At 43.1% G+C, this 19404-nt stretch overlaps 1 protein-coding gene across 1 annotated transcript in view; it reads right to left on the bottom strand.

The window, feature by feature from the left end:
* Window positions 1–5883, bottom strand: part of LOC121531483 (non-muscle caldesmon-like) — a 30837-nt gene extending 24954 nt beyond the window's left edge. The window contains exon 1 of the mRNA XM_041836721.2: window positions 5822–5883. Coding sequence (XP_041692655.2) covers window positions 5822–5883 — 62 coding nt within the window. The remainder of the gene's footprint in view (window positions 1–5821) is intronic.
* Between the last annotated feature and the right edge of the window lie 13521 nt (window positions 5884–19404).

Here is a 19404-nt window from a genome sequence, read left to right as displayed (position 1 = left end):
ACCACACCAAGACATACAGTTATGGGGATTCATTAATGGGGATTTTTTTTTTTTTTTTTTTTTTTTTTAACTAGGCAAGTCAGTTAAGAACAAATTCTTATTTACAATGACGGCCTACACCGGCCAAACCCGGATGACGCTGGGCCAATTGTGCACCGCCCTATGGGACTCCCAATCACGGCCGATTGTGATACAGCCTGGAGTCGAACCAGGGGGTCTGTAGTGACGCTTCAAGCCCTGAGATGCAGTGCCTTAGACCACTGTGCCACAGGGGATGTAGGCCTTTTGCCTACAATTATTACTGCCATACCAATGAATGATATAGGCCAACTGTCTATTGTGCACCATTATGATTCCTATTAATAACAAACAATCGTTCAAAGTTGTTTACATATAAATTGTAAGAAATTGAGTTTTACAGGAGGGCATTTATTGGGGTCTTAAGCCTCACAAACAATCCTTACACTCTGAGGGGTAACCAAGGCTTAACAACCAAACATTCATCCCATCTCCATTCTTTACACAACACTACATTTGCCATGTAGATATGGCCTGATCCTTATGTCCCAAAGTGTGATTATAAAGAGTACATAAAGTCATGTATATAATTTATATAAGTCATTAAGAGAGTACATAAAGTCATTAGTCATCATATACAGACATAAAGAGCTGTCCAAGACCCTATGCACACATTCATAAAGAACATGCCTGGATGTCTGTCACTATGCTAAAGGACTAGAGGAATATGCAGTGATCCTTTAGACAAAGGTACAAGGTCCGGTCTCACAAACTATTAAAATATTAATTATCATTCTTGTCAGTCAAACACTTGGTCCTCCAGGGACTTGATCCTATTTCCTCCCACACAAACCACATACCGTCTCCCAGTGATCTGACCTCCAGAACAATTACAGGTACGATGGATGGATGGGTACTTCCTGCAATACTGGAGGGAGGTTAGATCACACACACTGGTCTGTGTGTGAGCGAGATAGAGAGAGAGAGAAAGAGAGAGAGAAAGAAACCCCCCAGAGAGAGCGACCCCCTCAGTATCCCTACAGAAAGAAAAATAAAAGTGAGAGAGGAAGATAGAGGGGGAGGGAGAAAGTGAGAGAGAACTGTAAAGATTTAAAGACAATCTTGTTCTCTTTATTAACTCACTCTTTCTCCTTTTACCTTCTTCTACTCTTCTTCCTCCCTCTTTCCCTCTTCCTCCTCTCTCTCTCCCTTCCTCCTCTCTCTCTCCCTTCCTCCTCCCTCTCTCCCTCTTCCTCCTCCCTCTCTCCCTCTTCCTCCTCCCTCTTCCTCCTCCCTCTCCCTCCTCCCTCTCTCCCCCTTCATCCTCCCTCACTAGCATACAGTCGTGGTCAAAGTGTTGATATTAGTATTGTGAAGTATTGGTCTTCACAAAGTTTGCTGCTTCAGTGTTTTTTGATATTTTTGTCAGATGTTACTATGGTGAAGTATAATTACAAGCATTCCATAAGTGTCAAAGGTTTTTATTGACAATTACATTAAGTTTATGCAAAGAGTCAATATTTGCAGTGTTGACCCTTCTTTTTCAAGACCTCTGCAATCCGCCCTGGCATGCTGTCAATTAACTTCTGGGCCACGTCCTTACTGATGGCAGCCCATTCTTGCATAATCAATGCTTGGAGTTTGTCAGAATTTGTGGGGTTTTGTTTGTCCACCCGCCTCTTGAGGATTGACCACAAGTTCTCAATGGGATTAAGGTCTGGGGAGTTTCCTGGCCATGGACCCAAAATGTTGATGTTTTGTTCCCCGAGCCACTTAGTTATCACTTGTTCGCCACCAAACTGTTCTTGGATGGTTGGGAGAAGTTGCTCTCGGAGGATGTGTTGGTAGCATTCTTTATTCATGGCTGTGTTCTTAGGCAAAATTGTGAGTGAGCCCACTCCCTTGGCTGAAAAGCAACCCCACACATGAATGGTCTCAGGATGCTTTACTGTTGGCATGACACAGGACTGATGGTAGCGCACACCTTGTCTTCTCCGGACAAGCTTTTTTCCGGATGCCCCAAACAACCGGAAAGGGGATTCATCTGAGAAAATGACTTTACCCCAGTGCTCAGCAGTCCAATCCCTGTACCTTTTGCAGAATATCAGTCTGTCCCTGATGTTTTTCCTGGAGAGAAGTGGCTTCCTCGCTGCCCTTCTTGACACAAGGCCATCCTCCAAAAGTCTTTGCCTCACTGTGCGTGCAGATGCACTCACACCTGCCTGCTGCCATTCCTGAGCAAGCTCTGCACTGGTGGTGCCCCGATCCCGCAGCTGAATCAACTTTAGGAGACGGTCCTTTAGGAGACGGTCCTGGCGCTTGCTGGACTTTCCTGGGTGCCCTGACGCCTTCTTCACAACAATTGAACCTCTCTCCTTGAAGTTCTTGATGATCCGATAAATGGTTGATTTAGGTGCAATCTTACTAGCAGCAATATCCTTGCCTGTGAAGCCCTTTTTGTGCAAAGCAATGATGACAGCACGTGTTTCCTTGCAGGTAACCATGGTTAACAGAGGAAGAACAATGATTTCAAGCACCACCCTCCTTTTAAAGCTTCCAGTCTGTTATTCTAACTCAATCAGCATGTCAGAGTGATCTCCAGCCATGTCCTCGTCAACACTCTCACCTGTGTTAACGAGAGAATCACTGACATGATGTCAGCTGGTCCTTTTGTGGCAGGGCTGAAATGCAGTGGAAATGTTTTTTGGGGATTAAGTTCATTTTCATGGCAAAGAGGGACTTTGCAATTAATTGCAATTCATCTGATCACTCTTCATAACATTCTGGAGTATATGCCAATTGCCATCATAAAAACTGAGGCAGCATACTTTGTGAAAATTAATATTTGTGTCATTCTCAAAACTTTTGACCACAACTGTACACTACCGGTCAAAAGTTTTCGAACACCTACACATTCAAGGGGTTTTCTTTATTTGTACTATTTTCTACATTGTAAAATAATTGTGAAGACATCAAAACTATGAAGTAACACATATGGAATCATATAGTAACCAAAAAAGTGTTAAACAAATCAAAATATATTTTAGATTTTAGATTCTTCAAATAGCCACCCTTTGCCTTGATGACAGCTTTGCACACGCTTGGCATTCTCTCAACCAGCTTCATGAGGTCATTCTCTCAACCAGCTTCATGAGGTAGTCACCTGGAATGCATTTCAATTAACAAGTGTGCCTTCTTAAAACTTTAATTTGTGGAATTTCTTTCCTTCTTAATGCGTTTGAGCCAATCAGTTGGCCACAGAGCGTGCCATGCCGTGTCTTCCCAGGGTTTATGAGGCGGGCAGAGAGCTTGAAATGGCCCATTGATAGAGGATGGGTATTATTTCACCCTGCTCTCTCACACTCACACACACACACACACACACACACACAATGATTTACAGATGTTGTGGAGAAGAGCGGGATGGGAACCACAAGAATGTGCTTGCGTGCGTGCAATATAACGCATTGTTATCCCTACTGCCGCTGATCTGACGGACTCACTAAGCACAAATACTGCGTTTGTAAATTATGTCTGAGTGTTGGAGTGTGTCCCTTGCATTCCATAAATTAAAAAACAAGAAAATTGTGCCGTCTGGTTGGCTTGATATAAGGAATTTGATGTATAGCATTTACTTTTATTCAAGTGCGATAATTGTGTACCTTTTCCACCACCATACTTAAGTACATTTAAAACCAGATACTTTAAAACTTTTACTCAAGTAGTATTTTACTGGGTAACTTCCACTTTAACTTGAGTCATTTTCTATTAAGGTATCTTTACTTTTACTCAAGCATGATAACTGGGTAACTTTTCTACCACTGACAGACGTGACCTATAAAGTGACAACTTCTCACAGAGAGTGACCTATAAAGTGACAACTTCTCACAGAGAGTGACCTATAAAGTGACAACTTCTCACAGAGAGTGACTTATAAAGTGACAACTTCTCACAGAGAGTGACTTATAAAGTGACAACTTCTCACAGAGAGTGACCTATAAAGTGACAACTTCTCACAGAGAGTGACCTATAAAGTGACAACTTCTCACAGAGAGTGACCTATAAAGTGACAACTTCTCACAGAGAGTGACCTATAAAGTGACAACTTCTCACAGAGAGTGACCTATAAAGTGACCACCTCTCACAGAGAGTGACCTATAAAGTGACAACTTCTCACAGAGAGTGACCTATAAAGTGACAACTTCTCACAGAGAGTGACCTATAAAGTGACAACTTCTCACAGAGAGTGACCTATAAAGTGACAACTTCTCACAGAGAGTGACTTATAAAGTGACAACTTCTCACAGAGAGTGACCTATAAAGTGACAACTTCTCACAGAGAGTGACCTATAAAGTGACCACCAGATGCTGGCATCAGGGCCGGCCCTAGCCTTTTGGGGACCCTAAGCGAACACATTTTGTTCTCTTCTGGATATGTTTTGAATCAACTTTGTTCTCAACTATAAAGACAGACTGAATTATGTGACTAATCTGTTATTTTGCCTGCAGAGAGGCTGGGATTTTGAAGACATCGATTCCAAGCTACAACTTTCTCTCTCTCTCTCTCTCTCTCTCTCTCTCTCTCTCTCTCTCTCTCTCTCTCTCTCTCTCTCTCTCTCTCTCTCTCTCTCTCTCTCTCTCTCTCTCTCTCTCTCTCTCTCTCTCTCTCTCTCTCTCTCAATTCAATTCAATTCAATTTCAATTCAATTCAATTTCAATTTAAGGGCTTTATTGGCATGGGAAACGTGTGTTAACATTGCCAAAGCAAGTGAAGTAGATAGTAAACAAAAGTGAAATAAACAATAAATATTAACATCTCTCTCTCTCTCTCTCTCTCTCTCTCTCGCTCTCGCTCTCGCTCTCTCTCTCTCTCTCTCTCTCTCTCTCATACACACACACACTGCCAACAGTAAACGTATCCCCTACATCTCTAACGCATACCCCTTTTTCCAGCACAGTCAACCTGTTCTCTAATGAAGGAGCAAAGCAATAGAAACATTACCTTTAAAAGGTGCATAGCCGAAAAGGGGCGATCGGATTGAATCTAGTGTGGACTAAGTCAGTCAGTCAGTCAGGTTTGGCCGAGGATCAACACTGCTGAAACTAACCAGCCTGTGACTGAGGGGATGGGAGACGGGCCCAAAGCTGTCTGGGAACAGTTCTCCAGTTATCCTGTGTGTGTGCCTGCAGTGCATGCGTGCCAATACTGCCTGAGGTTTACCAGTGCATGCAAAGTGAGATGGGTGAGTTTGGCACAGAGATCAGAAACCTCTTACTGGGCTCAGAGGAGACAGAGGGCTTAATGCTCCAGTCCTGAACGTCTCATCCACCATATTAGATCCATATCACATCGTTCACATCCGCCGGCATGTACTGTATGCTGATAACTTACTGTCAAACACCTTGTGACATCGATCAATTTATTGATTGATTGATTAACAACCAGTGTTGGTTCTATTACAAAGTGCCATACCTAAGGTCATAATATTTCCTACATGAACGCTATCACACACATCTGAAGAATGTACAGAATGATCATGACCTCCTGCACAACATGCAGGTACCATGTATTCCTCAGAGCCCATCCACTGTTCCATCTGGATTCACTGAACTACGCAGGAGACTGTGTGTGTGTGTGTGTGTGTGTGTGTGTGTGTGTGTGTGTGTGTGTGTGTGTGTGTGTGTGTGTGTGTGTGTGTGTGTGTGTGTGTGTGTGTGTGTGTGTGTGTGTGTGTGTGTGTGTGTGTGTGTGTGTGTGTGTGTGTGTGTGTGTGTGTGTGTGAGTTTAGACCGGGTCACTCACTTCTCTGGCTCTAGATGCACCTGCTCACGCCTCTGCCTCCTCAGTTCCATGCGCTGGTCCATGTCCATCCATGATGGCCTGGGTGCGTTTCTTCTGTTCAGACTGAAAGAAACCCTCACAGACTCGGGTGAGCTTAACATCATTACACAATGAGGCAATTTTCTCTGAAATAAGACTCTTCTCCGACAGAGGTCAGAATATGCTGAAATGAGGATGTGTAAAAAGGTTTTCCTTGATGCATTAAGTGAAAATGACCTGTCTGTAGGGGGTGTCATAACCTTTGACCTTTGACCATGACCTTACAACAGAGGAACCCTGAGAGTGACATCATTGATGATCTAGTGTTTGTAGACCCATTCACATTAAGTAGCATGGCACCGTTAAGACCCACACACAATTTGAATACTTCAAACTGCTGCTGTATATTGAAAACATAACCAAACCCTGCTTTTCTCAGATCAGAGCTCTGGGTTGTCACACCTAAGGATGCAAGAAACACTCAACAGTCTAAACAGCCATCAGATTAGGAAATCTGATTTAATAATACTCATCATCCTCATTCCAATCCCAGTTCTCTGCTACTAACTAGGCTAATAACATAACAGACTGACACTCCCAAAGACAACAAACACTAAGTGCAGACAAAACATGAGTTTCCAGTCAACACAGAAACACACTAACATGAAACCCACTGGGACATGTACTGGTTCTCTATTGGCTAGTGGAGGAGGAAAAGTCCCTGAGCTATACAATACCTTAGCTGCAGTGAGTAGCAATGCTTAGGCTTAGTCCATGGGCAGCCCTCCCTCCTCTCTCAGAATATCAAGTCCTCAGTCTGGTCTATATCTCTGCTCTCTCTGCTACTGCACAAATCACTCCTCTCTCTCTCCTTCCTCCTCCTCTCTCTCCTTCCTCCTCCTCTCTCTCCTTCCTCCTCTCTCTCTCCTTCCTCCTCCTCTCTCTCCTTCCTCCTCTCTATCTCCTTCCTCCTCCTCTCTCTCTCCTTCCTCCTCCTCTCTCTCTCCTTCCTCCTCCTCTCTCCTTCCTCCTCCTCTCTCTCCTTCCTCCTCCTCTCTCTCCTTCCTCCTCCTCTCTCTCCTTCCTCCTCTCTATCTCCTTCCTCCTCCTCTCTCTCTCTCTCTTCCTCGCTCTCCCTCCTCCTCTCTCTCTCCTTCCTCCTCCTCTCTCTCTCTTCCTCGCTCTCTCCCTCCTCCTCTCTCTCTCCTTCCTCCTCCTCCTCTCTCTCTCTCGCTCCTCCTCTCTCTCCTCCCTCCTCTCTCCCTCTTTCTTTCTCTCTCCCTATACCCCCCCCTCTCTCACCCATCTCTACCTCCCTCCTACAATATCTACCTTTTCTTTTTTAGTCAGCTTGTGTTTACAGAGCTGTCACTGGTTAGCTAAACTCAGCAGTGCTGGCTTGAATATGGTGTTAAGGGCAGGCTAAGCAGGCAGGAAGGGGGGCAGGGAGGGAGGCTGGCAGGGAGGCAGGCAGGGAGGGAGGGAGGGAGGGAGGGAGGCTGGGAGGCTGGGAGGAGGGAGGAAAAGGGAGGAGGGAGGGAGGGAGGGAGGGAGGGAGGGAGGGAGGGAGGGAGGCTGGCTGGCTGGCTGGCTGGCTGGCTGGCAGTCTCCTAAATTGTTTCCTGCATTGAGCCGGAGGCCTCCACTTCCTCTGAGCGGCCAAAATTACCCCACAACTTATTTTTCAGCCCACAGAGTGGAACAGGGTAGGGGCAGGACGCAGGACTCAGGGCTGGTGCAGAGACAGGAAAGACACAAACATGCCAGGGAGATACTGCGCGGCCCCAGGACAGTACAGTACAGCGTTGCAGATGGTATTCCCGCAAACCTCTTCCATCCCTCTCCCTCTGCGCTCCAGAAGCCATTGTCTATGGCACTCACATAATGCCATGATGTCATTATGAAAAAGAAAAACAAGAGAAATATTTGTGCATTTACAGCCTTGGTATTGGACGATTTCCAACTTTTCTAAAGTGTGTCTCAACGCTTCTCATCACGGCAGAAAGGAGGAAAAAGAGGTTCTGAAATTCACCACATATTGTAAATGTAAATAACAAAAGAGATTTAAGAGAAGATATTACACTGGGTATCTCTGCCAAACCTATCTATAAAACACTGTGTTAGTTAGTCATAATACATCTGTATTTAGGGCTGTACAGCCAGGCAGACCAGGATGTATTTAGTGAAGTGCAGTCCATTTCGTAACATTATAAGTCTGTAGAAACCCTTGCTAACTCACAAACACTAACGCCAAAACTCTGACCGGCTGGCTGATACAGCTCCTCTGAACTGAGATGTGAAATCTGTCAGAGCAGCCCAATTTCTTAAATGATACGTCACCATATTAACTCAACATTATTTGACATTGATGATTTTACGTTCACAAGTGACTGACTGACTTATTATTTGAAGGTTGTGCTGTTCAAAGAGAGTCTGCTTCCACTGAGAAGAGACGTGATTGGCAGATACAAAAACAGAATAGTCGTTGAGGAATAAACAGATGCTGAAAGAAGTGAATTATGGGATGGGTGTGTGTTCATAACTACTGCCAATGAAATGCTCTTTTGATATGATCCTGATCCTGACTTGGTATGTCATTGACAGCTGCCTCTACTGTAAATTCACATTGAGTTTTAACCAACTAGCCAACAGTCTGTTCAGTCACTCTGCTCACTGCCAATTCCATCCAGAGTGAGACGAACAGGGTGAGGATGAGGGAGAATAAAACAGTCACAGAGCAAGGTAACACAATGTGTAATTTCTGAAGACTGAAAATTCATGTTTTAACTTCAGTCTCAGAGAAGGTGAAGGAAAAAGAAACCCCAACAGAAACAGTTCAATTCCAGACATTTTGGCTTAGAACAGTTAATAAAAAGAAATCAAAACTCCTCGCTGTTGTTTAAGGCTCCAGTTTCCTGTGCATTTTTAAAACATCCCAAAAAATATTTAAGATATTAGAGGCTGCTATCAATTTAAATTAGGCCTTGGATGTGTTACACGTCTCCCAGTTCATAAAATATGAATGATAATACGGTAATACGGCAATCACAAAGCAAAGCCAACAGAGCGAGCGAGCCTTCTTTCATATGTGTCTACTTATTGGGTAACATGATAGCTCATTGGATCATTGGGAGATGGAGTGAACTGTTATTCTCCTGTTCAGTCTCCTGAGTGGCGCAGTGGTCTAAGGCGCCGCATCGCAGTGCTAACTGTGCCACTAGAGATCCTGGTTCGATTCCAGGCTCTGTCGCAGCCGGCCGCGACCGGGAGACTCATGGGCGGCGCACAATTGGCCCAGCGTCGTCCAGGGTAGGGGAGGGAATGGCCGGCAGGGATGTAGCTCAGTTGATAGAGCATGGCGTTTGCAACGCCAGGGTTGTGGGTTCGATTCCCACGGGGGCCAGTATAAAAAATATATATATATATATGTATTCACTAACTGTAAGTCGCTCTGGATAAGAGCGTCTGCTAAATGACTAAAATGTAATGTAAATGTTATCACTCTTCATCTGACCCACTGTCCCGCCCCCTTGTTTGCTGTCCCTACTCATGTTGACAAGTGACAACTGTGAATTCCAGGGGTGAAATATGTGCACAGAGAGGAGTGACAGGACTGGACAGTGAAGGTTTGTGACATCACATCAATCTCAGCATTCAATGAATGAGAGGAGACAGACCAGACAAAATGATAATGTTGATCTCATGGATTGTCAGTCCTTGCCGCCATAGATCCTTCTATACATTTGAGAGTGGTTACAGATGTAGGATCTTAATTTGAGCCAGTTTGATACAGCAGGAAAATAATCCTGCAGCAACAAGAAATGTGGATTGTATATTTTATTATACTGTACACTGAGTGTACAAAACATTAGGAACACCATCCTAATATTGAGTTGCACCCCCTTTTGCCCTCAGAACAGCCTCAATTCGTCGGGGCATGGACTACAAGGTGTCGAAAGTGTTCCACAGGGATGCTGGCCCATGTTGACTCCATTGCTTACCACAGTTGTGTCAAGTTCTCTGGATGTCCTTTGGGTGGTGGACCATTCTTGATACACACAGGAAACTGTTGAGTGTGGAAAACCCAGCAGCGCTGCAGTTCTTCACACACTCAAACCGGTGTGCCTGGCACCTACTACCATACCGAGTTCAAAGGCACTTAAATCTTTTGTCTTGCTCATTCACCCTCTGAATGTCAGACATACACAATTCATGTCTCAATTGTCTCAAATCTTTAAAATCCTTCTTTAACCTGTCTCCTCCCCTTCATAGCTTTCACCTGGATTCACCTGGACAGTCTATGTCATGGAAAGAGCAGGTGTTCGTAATGTTCTGTACACTCAGTGTATATTATAATTAATTTGTAGGGGTTCATACATTCATACAAATCACTAACTTTAGAAGCCTTTTTAAAACTCAAATACACTACAAGTTTGCATTTGCTGCTTTGCAGGAAAATTCTCAGCAACAAAAGAGTAATCAAATTAAGATGCTACAGCTGTAAATTTCTCCATCTATCAGATTTATAGCAAACCATGTGGTGGCGCTGCCATTTTGATGTTTTTCCCGAAGGAATGGGCCTTTAAACGTAGCCTTAAGAGGTAATGCGGGGTTTCTCGCCAGCTACGATGGTCCACTTCACTGCTACTGTCCCATTACATGTTTTATCTATCAGAGGCTTAAAAACAGAATGGGCTTACCATGCCTGTAACCACTTTAACCAAATAAAATAATCAAAATATAGTCTATGTTTGCCAGAGCACAAAAAGGAATGCAGCTTTCTTAAACTAAATGTTATAGTAGCGCCATGCTCTACCAACGAAGCTACACAGGACTACATGGGACATCTACACTGATTGAAGTGGATTTAACAAGTGACATCAATAAGGAATCATAAACTGGATGGAGTGGAGAGGCTACTTCACATGTGAAGAAAACTCCCAACTCCTGCTTTGGTAGCCTGGGATGTCGGTCTGCCTCTTTTCAAGCTCTTGATTGAACTTGCCTGGAGCATTAGAATTAATGAAATAGTCCCAAATGTGTGAACCCTGCCCATTTGGAACTCCAGGCAGGCTTAAGCAAACACTCAAAGAATTTGAATGATTTCAAATACTATTTGAACCCAGATCTGCTTTGGAATTCCAGTCACCTCCAGAACTATTGACACCCTTGATTAAGATGAGCAAAAAAAAGACTGTGTAAAATAAATAATACAAATACTGAGCTATATTGTATGCTCCAAAAAAGTAATACTTTTTTCTCTCAAAAAGATAGGGGTCAAAACTATTGCCACCCCTATTTTCTATACTTTGTGCACCCTCCCTCTGCAAGGAAAATGGCAATGAGCCTTTTTCTAGAATGTTTTATGAGATTGGAGAACACATTGGGATGGATCTTAGACCATTCCTCCATACGTAATATTTCCAGATCCTTGATATCCTTCAGTCTGTGGTTATGGACTGCCCTCTTCAATTCAATCACAGGTTTTCAATGGGATTCAAGTCCTGAGACTGAATGTTAATTTTGTGGTCAATTAACCATTTCTTTGTGGATTTTGATGTGTGTTTAGGGTCATTGTCTTGCTGGAAGATCCACATGTGGCCAAGTTCCAGCTTCCTGGCAGAGGCAACCAGGTTTTTGGCTAAAATGCCCTGGTACTTGGTAGAGTTCATGATGCTGTTGACCTTAACAAGGACTCCAAGACCAGTGGAAGCCAAACAGCCCCATAACATCAAAGATCCATCACCATATTTTACAGTGGGTATGAGGTAATTTTCTGCATATGCATCTTTCACACCGTTGGTGTGCGTGGCCTCTATTTTCGTCTCATATGTCCATACCACCTGGTTCCAATCCAAGTGCCAATGCTGTTTAGCAAGTTCCAAACGTTTATATTTGTTGGTTGCTCTCAATAAATACTTTTATTCTGGCAACCCTTCCAAAGAGCCTACCCACTGGGCAAAAACGGGTTGAATCAATGTTGTTTCCACATAATTTCAACAACAAAAAAATCTATGTGTTGACGTTGAATCAACGTGGAAAACTGATTGGATTTGAAAAAAGTCATTGACCTAAGGACATTTCCCAACTTTTAACCTAAATCTAATGACATGGTGAAATGTTTTGTGGATTTCAGGTTGAATTCACGTTAGTTGACAACTCAACCAAATGTAAATCAAAACTAGACGTTGAACTGACGTCTGCGTCCAGTGGGTATTGGCATGGAGGTGGCGTCTAATTGTAGATTAAGAGACTTGGCGACTAAGTTCTGTGATTCTCTATGACCCTTGAACTTTTCTTTGCCTCCAGAACCATTGTCCTCACTGTGCATGGCGAAAACATACACACGAGTCTTCTACCAGGCAAGTTTATCACTGTTCTAGTGGTTTCACTTCTTAACTATTGCCCTAACAGTGGTAAGTGGTATATTTAGTTTTTTAGCTATTGTTTTGTACCTATTGCCTAAACAACCATTTGTCTCTTTTCGTTTGTGAGTTCTTTGCCTTTCCACATGGTGATGGATGACAAATGGGTTTTACATGCGTTTTACTTCATTTTTATATCCCAGTGAAACAGGAAGCCATGGAAGGCCACAATGCAGTTCCTTAAAGAATCTTTAGGGGGTGGCAATAATTTTGACACCTATTTTTGAATATATTTTTTTAAATAAATAAACAAATCTCTTTCTCTGAGCAATTGTACTAGTATGAATAATATATACAGTGGGGAAAAAAAGTATTTAGTCAGCCACCAATTGTGCAAGTTCTCCCACTTAAAAAAGATGAGAGAGGCCTGTAATTTTCATCATAGGTACACGTCAACTATGACAGACAAATTAAGAAAAAAAATCCAGAAAATCACACTGTAGGATTTTTTATGAATTTATTTGCAAAGTATGGTGGAAAATAAGTATTTGGTCACCTACAAACAAGCAAGATTTCTGGCTCTCACAGACCTGTAACTTCTTCTTTAAGAGGCTCCTCTGTCCTCCACTCGTTACCTGTATTAATAGCACCTGTTTGAACTTGTTATCAGTATAAAAGACACCTGTCCACAACCTCAAACAGTCACACTCCAAACTCCACTATGGCCAAGACCAAAGAGCTGTCAAAGGACACCAGAAACAAAATTGTAGACCTGCACCAGGCTGGGAAGACTGAATCTGCAATAGGTAAGCAGCTTGGTTTGAAGAAATCAACTGTGGGAGCAATTATTAGGAAATGGAAGACATACAAGTCCACTGATAATCTCCCTCGATCTGGGGCTCCACGCAAGATCTCACCCCGTGGGGTCAAAATGATCACAAGAACGGTGAGCAAAAATCCCAGAACCACACAGGGGGACCTAGTGAATGACCTGCAGAGAGCTGGGACCAAAGTAACAAAGCCTACCATCAGTAACACACTACGCCGCCAGGGACTCAAATCCTGCAGTTCCAGACGTGTCCCCCTGCTTAAGCCAGTACATGTCCAGGCCCGTCTGAAGTTTGCTAGAGTGCATTTGGATGATCCAGAAGAGGATTGGGAGAATGTCATATGGTCAGATGAAACCAAAATAGAACTTTTTGGTAAAAACTCAACTCGTCGTGTTTGGAGGACAAAGAATGCTGAGTTGCATCCAAAGAACACCATACCTACTGTGAAGCATGGGGGTGTAAACATCATGCTTTGGGGCTGTTTTTCTGCAAAGGGACCAGGACGACTGATCCGTGTAAAGGAAAGAATGAATGGGGCCATGTATCGTGAGATTTTGAGTGAAAACCTCCTTCCATCAGCAAGGGCATTGAAGATGAAACGTGGCTGGGTCTTTCAGCATGACAATGATCCCAAACACACTGCCCGGGCAACGAAGGAGTGGCTTCGTAAGAAGCATTTCAAGGTCCTGGAGTGGCCTAGCCAGTCTCCAGATCTCAACCCCATAGAAAATCTTTGAGGGAGTTGAAAGTCCGTGTTGCCCAGCGACAGCCCCAAAACATCACTGCTCTAGAGGAGATCTGCATGGAGGAATGGGCCAAAATAGTGTGTGAAAACCTTGTGAAGACTTACAGAAAACGTTTGACCTGTGTCATTGCCAACAAAGGGTATATAACAAAGTATTGAGAAACTTTTGTTATTGACCAAATACTTATTTTCCACCATAATTTGCAAATAAATTAATAAAAAATCCTACAATGTGATTTTCTGGAAAAAAAATTCTTATTTTGTCTGTCATAGTTGACGTGTACCTATGATGAAAATTAAAGGCCTCTCTCATCTTTTTAAGTGGGAGAACTTGCACAATTGGTGGCTGACTAAATACTTTTTTTCCCCACTGTATATATATATTTTTGCATACAATATAGCTCAGTATTTGTATTATTTACAGTATACAGTATGTTTTGCTCATTTTTATCAACAGTGCCAAAATACATGTGCAGAAAGAACATTCAACCCAATGCCATGGAAACGGAGTGGAAACCAGCTGTTCTCAATCACAGTACACTACAGACAGATGTCTTTACATGTTGTCCACCTCTCCATTTCCTAAAAAAAGAGTCCCATAATAATCTCTTCATTGATGCATGGAACTGGGAGCAGCGTGTTATAGATTTCCCATGTTATGTCCAGTCCTTCCTCCCACAAGGTAGAATCAAGTCCACAAATCACTTCCACATGATGGGGCAGAGGACATTCTAATTTACACATCTGGAGCTGGTTTCACTTCCTGGGCATGTTGCCCTCTTCTCATCTCTCTCCCTTTTTGTGGTTGCTGCAAGTCATGAAAAAGACAGCTGGATCTGGACCAGAGTTGGAGTTGGACTCTTCCTCTCTTTCAACTGTATCAACATCTTCCTCTCTCTCTATTTCAACTGTATCAACATCTTCCTCTCTCTCTCTCTCTCTCTTTCAACTGTATCAACATCTTCCACTCTCTCTCTCTCTCTCTCTTTCAACTGTATCAACATTTCCTCTCTCTCTCTCTCTTTCAACTGTATCAACATCTTCCTCTCTCTCTCTCTCTCTCTCTCTCTCTCTCTCTTCTTTCAACTGTATCAACATCTTCCACTCTCTCTCTCTCTCTCTCTTTCAACTGTATCAACATTTCCTCTCTCTCTCTCTCTTTCAACTGTATCAACATCTTCCTCTCTCTCTCTCTCTCTCTCTCTCTCTTTCAACTGTATCAACATCTTCCTCTCTCTCTCGCTCTCTTTCAACTGTATCAACATCTTCCTCTCTCTCTCTCTTTCAACTGTATCAACATCTTCCTCTCTCTCTATCTCTCTCTCTCTTTCAACTGTATCAACATCTTCCTCTCTCTCTCTCTCAACTGTATCGACAACATCTTCCTCTTTCTCTCTCTCTTTCAACTGCATCAACATCTTCCTCTCTCTCTCTCTCTTTCAACTGTATCGACAACATCTTCCTCTTTCTCTCTCTCTTTCAACTGCATCAACATCTTCCTCTCTCTCTCTATCTTTCAACTGTATCAACATCTTCCTCTCTCTCTCTCTCTTTCAACTGTATCAACAACATCTTCCTGGCTCTCTAGCTCTCTCTTGTTCAACTGTATCGACAAAATGTTCCTCTCTCTCTCTTTCAACTGTATCGACATCTTTCTCTCTCTCTCTCTTACACAAACACACACACCCTCATTCACTCACTCCCTCATTCAATCACTCCCTCACTCCCTCACTCACTCGCTTCCTCATTCACTCACTCACTCACTCACTCACTCACTCACTCACTCAAAGCCTGACTGGCTGCTGGTGCCTATGTATTGTCTGCTAACAGTAAACATATCTCCTACTGTACATCTCTAACTCATACCCCTTTTTCTACAGCATACTTTGACTTTCTGTCTGTTAAACTTCATCCATCTGGTAATAGGGGCAGCAGAGTTAAAAAGATTGTGAATTTTGTAGTATGAGAAATGCATTTGGGCCAAAGAATCTACTCTACAACTAACTGTACAACAAACATTGTAGCCTTATATATATATATATATATATATATATATATATATATATAGTAACCGTCAAAAGTTTGGACACACCTACTCACTCAAGGGTTTTTCTTGAGTGTGCAATGTTGTCATCAAGGCAAAGGGTGGCTATTTGAAGAATCTCAAATATAACATATATTCTGATTTCTTTAACACTTTTTTGGTTACTACATGATTCCATATGTGTTATTTCATAGTTTTGATGTCTTCACTATTATTCTACAATGTAGAAAATAGTCAAAATAAAGAAAAACCCTTGAATGAGTAGGTGTGTCCAAACTTTTGACTGGTAGTGTATGTATATCTTTTTTTGTATTTTACACCCTTTTTCTTCCCAATTTCGTGGTATCCAATTGCAATCCAATTACAATCTTGTCTCATTGCTGCGACTCCCCAAAGGGCTCGGGAGAGGCGAAGGTCGAGTCATGCGTCCTCCGAAACATGACCCGCCTAACCGCGCTTCTTAACACCCGCCCTCTTAACCCGGAAACCAGCTGCACCAATGTGTCAGAGGAAACACAGTTCAACTGACCACCGAAGTCAGCCTGCAGGCGCCCGGCCCACCACAAGGAGTCGCTAGAGTACGATGAGCCAAGTAAAGCCCCCCCGTGCCAAACCCTCCCCTAACACGGACAACACTGGGCCAATTGTGCGCCGCCCTATGGGACTCCCGGTCACGGACGGTTGTGGCACAGCCTGGGATCGAACCCGGGTCTGTAGTGACGCCTCAAGCAGTGCCACTTGGGAGGCCCCAACATCGTAGCCTTTGAAAGACATGTCCAATATCTGACTCAGCTTAATGTCCTGGGCACAACAATACAGGAAAGGACCATGCTGCCGACTACGCCATTATTCACTGTTGTACCTAGCACATTACAATCAACATGCATGTTTCTAGGCAATTTGAAATTAGTTATTGGATGTATTATGTGTGTTTATTGATGTTTTCATGTCAAGATTTTAGGAGGAGAAATAAGACTTCAGCATTCCTAGACAATGGTGCGTATGCCCGGATTAGCCTGATGACTCCTAACTAAATCCTGGTTGAGGTTACCTGGGCTGCAGCGTGCAATTGATGGGTAGTCTACTTTGTTGAAAAAAATATGTTGCTTTTTAAAGTCTCAATATAGCAGTACAGTAAGTATTGCATTGTCTATCAAAAAGAGACATTGGTGAATCACAAAGTAACTGGTGCTCTGTAAATTACTGTTCTAAAGCCAACAATATTCTGAGTAATGTAGTCCACAATCATAGTAATAGCCTAGCTTCTTGGACGTTGAATACAGTCTGGACGACCCATTAAAATATTAATAATTTATAAATAGATCAACACATACCACTTCCTTATGTCTGTCTTCATACATTCCTGTTTGATATATATGTGTTATTTAGATCATGTCTGGCCATGTAATGACTCAACTAGATGAAATAATAGCTTGTTTACAGCCATGTCTACAACTTTATTAATCAGCGACATCAAAGACAAGGCACAGTAAAACATTATTTTCCTTTAAAGCCCTCCTTTTAAATGCATAATTTGCATTAGCGCTGGCAATTGAAGAACTAAAGACACAAATCACATTAGGAAATATCCTGGGAAGAAGTAGAGGATGTGGAGACAGAGGATGTGGAGACAGAGGATGTGGAGACAGAGGATGTAGAGACAGAGGATGTAGAGACAGAAGATGTGGAGACAGAGGATGTGGAGACAGAGGATGTAGAGACAGAGGATGTGGAGACAGAGGATGTAGAGACAGAGGATGTAGAGACAGAGGATGTAGAGACAGAGGATGTGGAGACAGAGGCTGTGGAGACAGAGGATGTAGAGACAGAGGATGTAGAGACAGAGGATGTAGAGACAGAGGATGTGGAGACAGAGGATGTAGAGACAGAGGATGTAGAGACAGAGGATGTGGAGACAGAGGATGTAGAGACAGAGGATGTGGAGACAGAGGATGTGGAGACAGAGGATGTAGAGACAGAGGATGTGGAGACAGAGGATGTGGAGACAGAGGATGTAGAGACAGAGGATGTAGAGACAGAGGATGTAGAGACAGAGGATGTGGAGACAGAGGCTGTGGAGACAGAGGATGTGGAGACAGAGGATGTGGAGACAGAGGATGTAGAGACAGAGGCTGTGGAGACAGAGGATGTGGAGACAGAGGATGTAGAGACAGAGGATGTGGAGACAGAGGATGTAGAGACAGAGGATGTAGAGACAGAGGCTGTGGAGACAGAGGATGTGGAAACAGAGGATGTAGAGACAGAGGATGACGTTCAGCTACACTGTGAATGGGTTGTCTCTCCTGTATACTACAACACCACTTCACTATATAACTCCTTAGATCGTTCAGACGAGGGGAGTTCACTTCACTATCACAGAATCAGAGAGAAGAGCACCCTTGTTAAATGATAAACAATACAATTTCAAACAGAACTTTGTTTTTGAGACCTTTAAAGAGGAGGATAGAGACTATAACAGATACCAGATAAACATGTCAAAGAGGTGTGTGCAATCGATCAAGAAATGGCAGCTGCTTTCAAGTGACCAAATATGGTACTGTCCTTTATCCAGGAAAGGTTATAAGATGCAGTGTAGCACTGACCTTCAGGGAATCAGGCAGCTGTGGTCCCTCAGTGTGTGTTTGAGCAGGTCTGTGTAGTTTACAGACCTGGTGATAGAGAGTAGCAGTCCATGTTCCCGTCGGTTGGAAACTGCACCATGAAGGGAATAACATCTTTGTGAAGGTCACTTATCGTATGGTGCCAACCGGACCATACTGTCCCTGGCTTCTATAAGGTCACTTTTCTTTCTACACTGTCCTTTCAGCATCGTCAAATCAAATCATATCAAATCTCATTTGTCACATGCTACGTAAACAACAGGTGTAGACTAACAGTTAAATGGTTACTTACGGGCCCTTCCCAACAATACAGAGAGAGAAATAATACCACGAGGAATAAATACACGTTCCAGTGAACTATGGTGGATGGGTAACTACTACTGGGCCAGCTCAGAGTGCTTTGGCTCAGCTTGAGTCCACTCAGTGGTGTCAAAGGACTTAGAATAACAAGATTATCATCAGTAAAATCACTCTTCAACTCGCCACCTCTCCACCTGGCTTTTCTGTGCCTGTAGCTCTCACTTCACTCACTCCAAAAAACTGACAAGCATTCCTCTCAATAAAATCGAATCTACCCAAGAGGCCAGCAGCTGCCTGTGATGATGATGATGGGTTACCACGATTGACCTTTACAACTGGGACACATACACACTGGGACTAGGACATATGATGGAATGGAACACAAAACGGAGCACTCCCCTCCACTCCTAATTAGTCTTGTGGCATTGGTGTTCCGATGATTACGCAGGCTCCATTCAAATTCTTGCGTTGGAGTTTCCCTTGGGTATATGTTGTGAAGTTGTGAAATTGTTAGATATTACTGCACTGTCGGAGCTAGAAGCACAAGCATTTCGCTACACTCGCAATAACATCTGCTAAACACGTGTATGTGACAAATAAAATGTGATTTGATTTGGAGTTTCCCTTGGCGTCACCATCAACTTTAAACTAATAGAAACT

Source organism: Coregonus clupeaformis, chromosome 19, assembly GCF_020615455.1.
Source record: "Coregonus clupeaformis isolate EN_2021a chromosome 19, ASM2061545v1, whole genome shotgun sequence".
NCBI classification, from domain to species: domain Eukaryota; kingdom Metazoa; phylum Chordata; class Actinopteri; order Salmoniformes; family Salmonidae; genus Coregonus; species Coregonus clupeaformis.
This window is presented reverse-complemented; position numbering and strand designations above follow the sequence as displayed.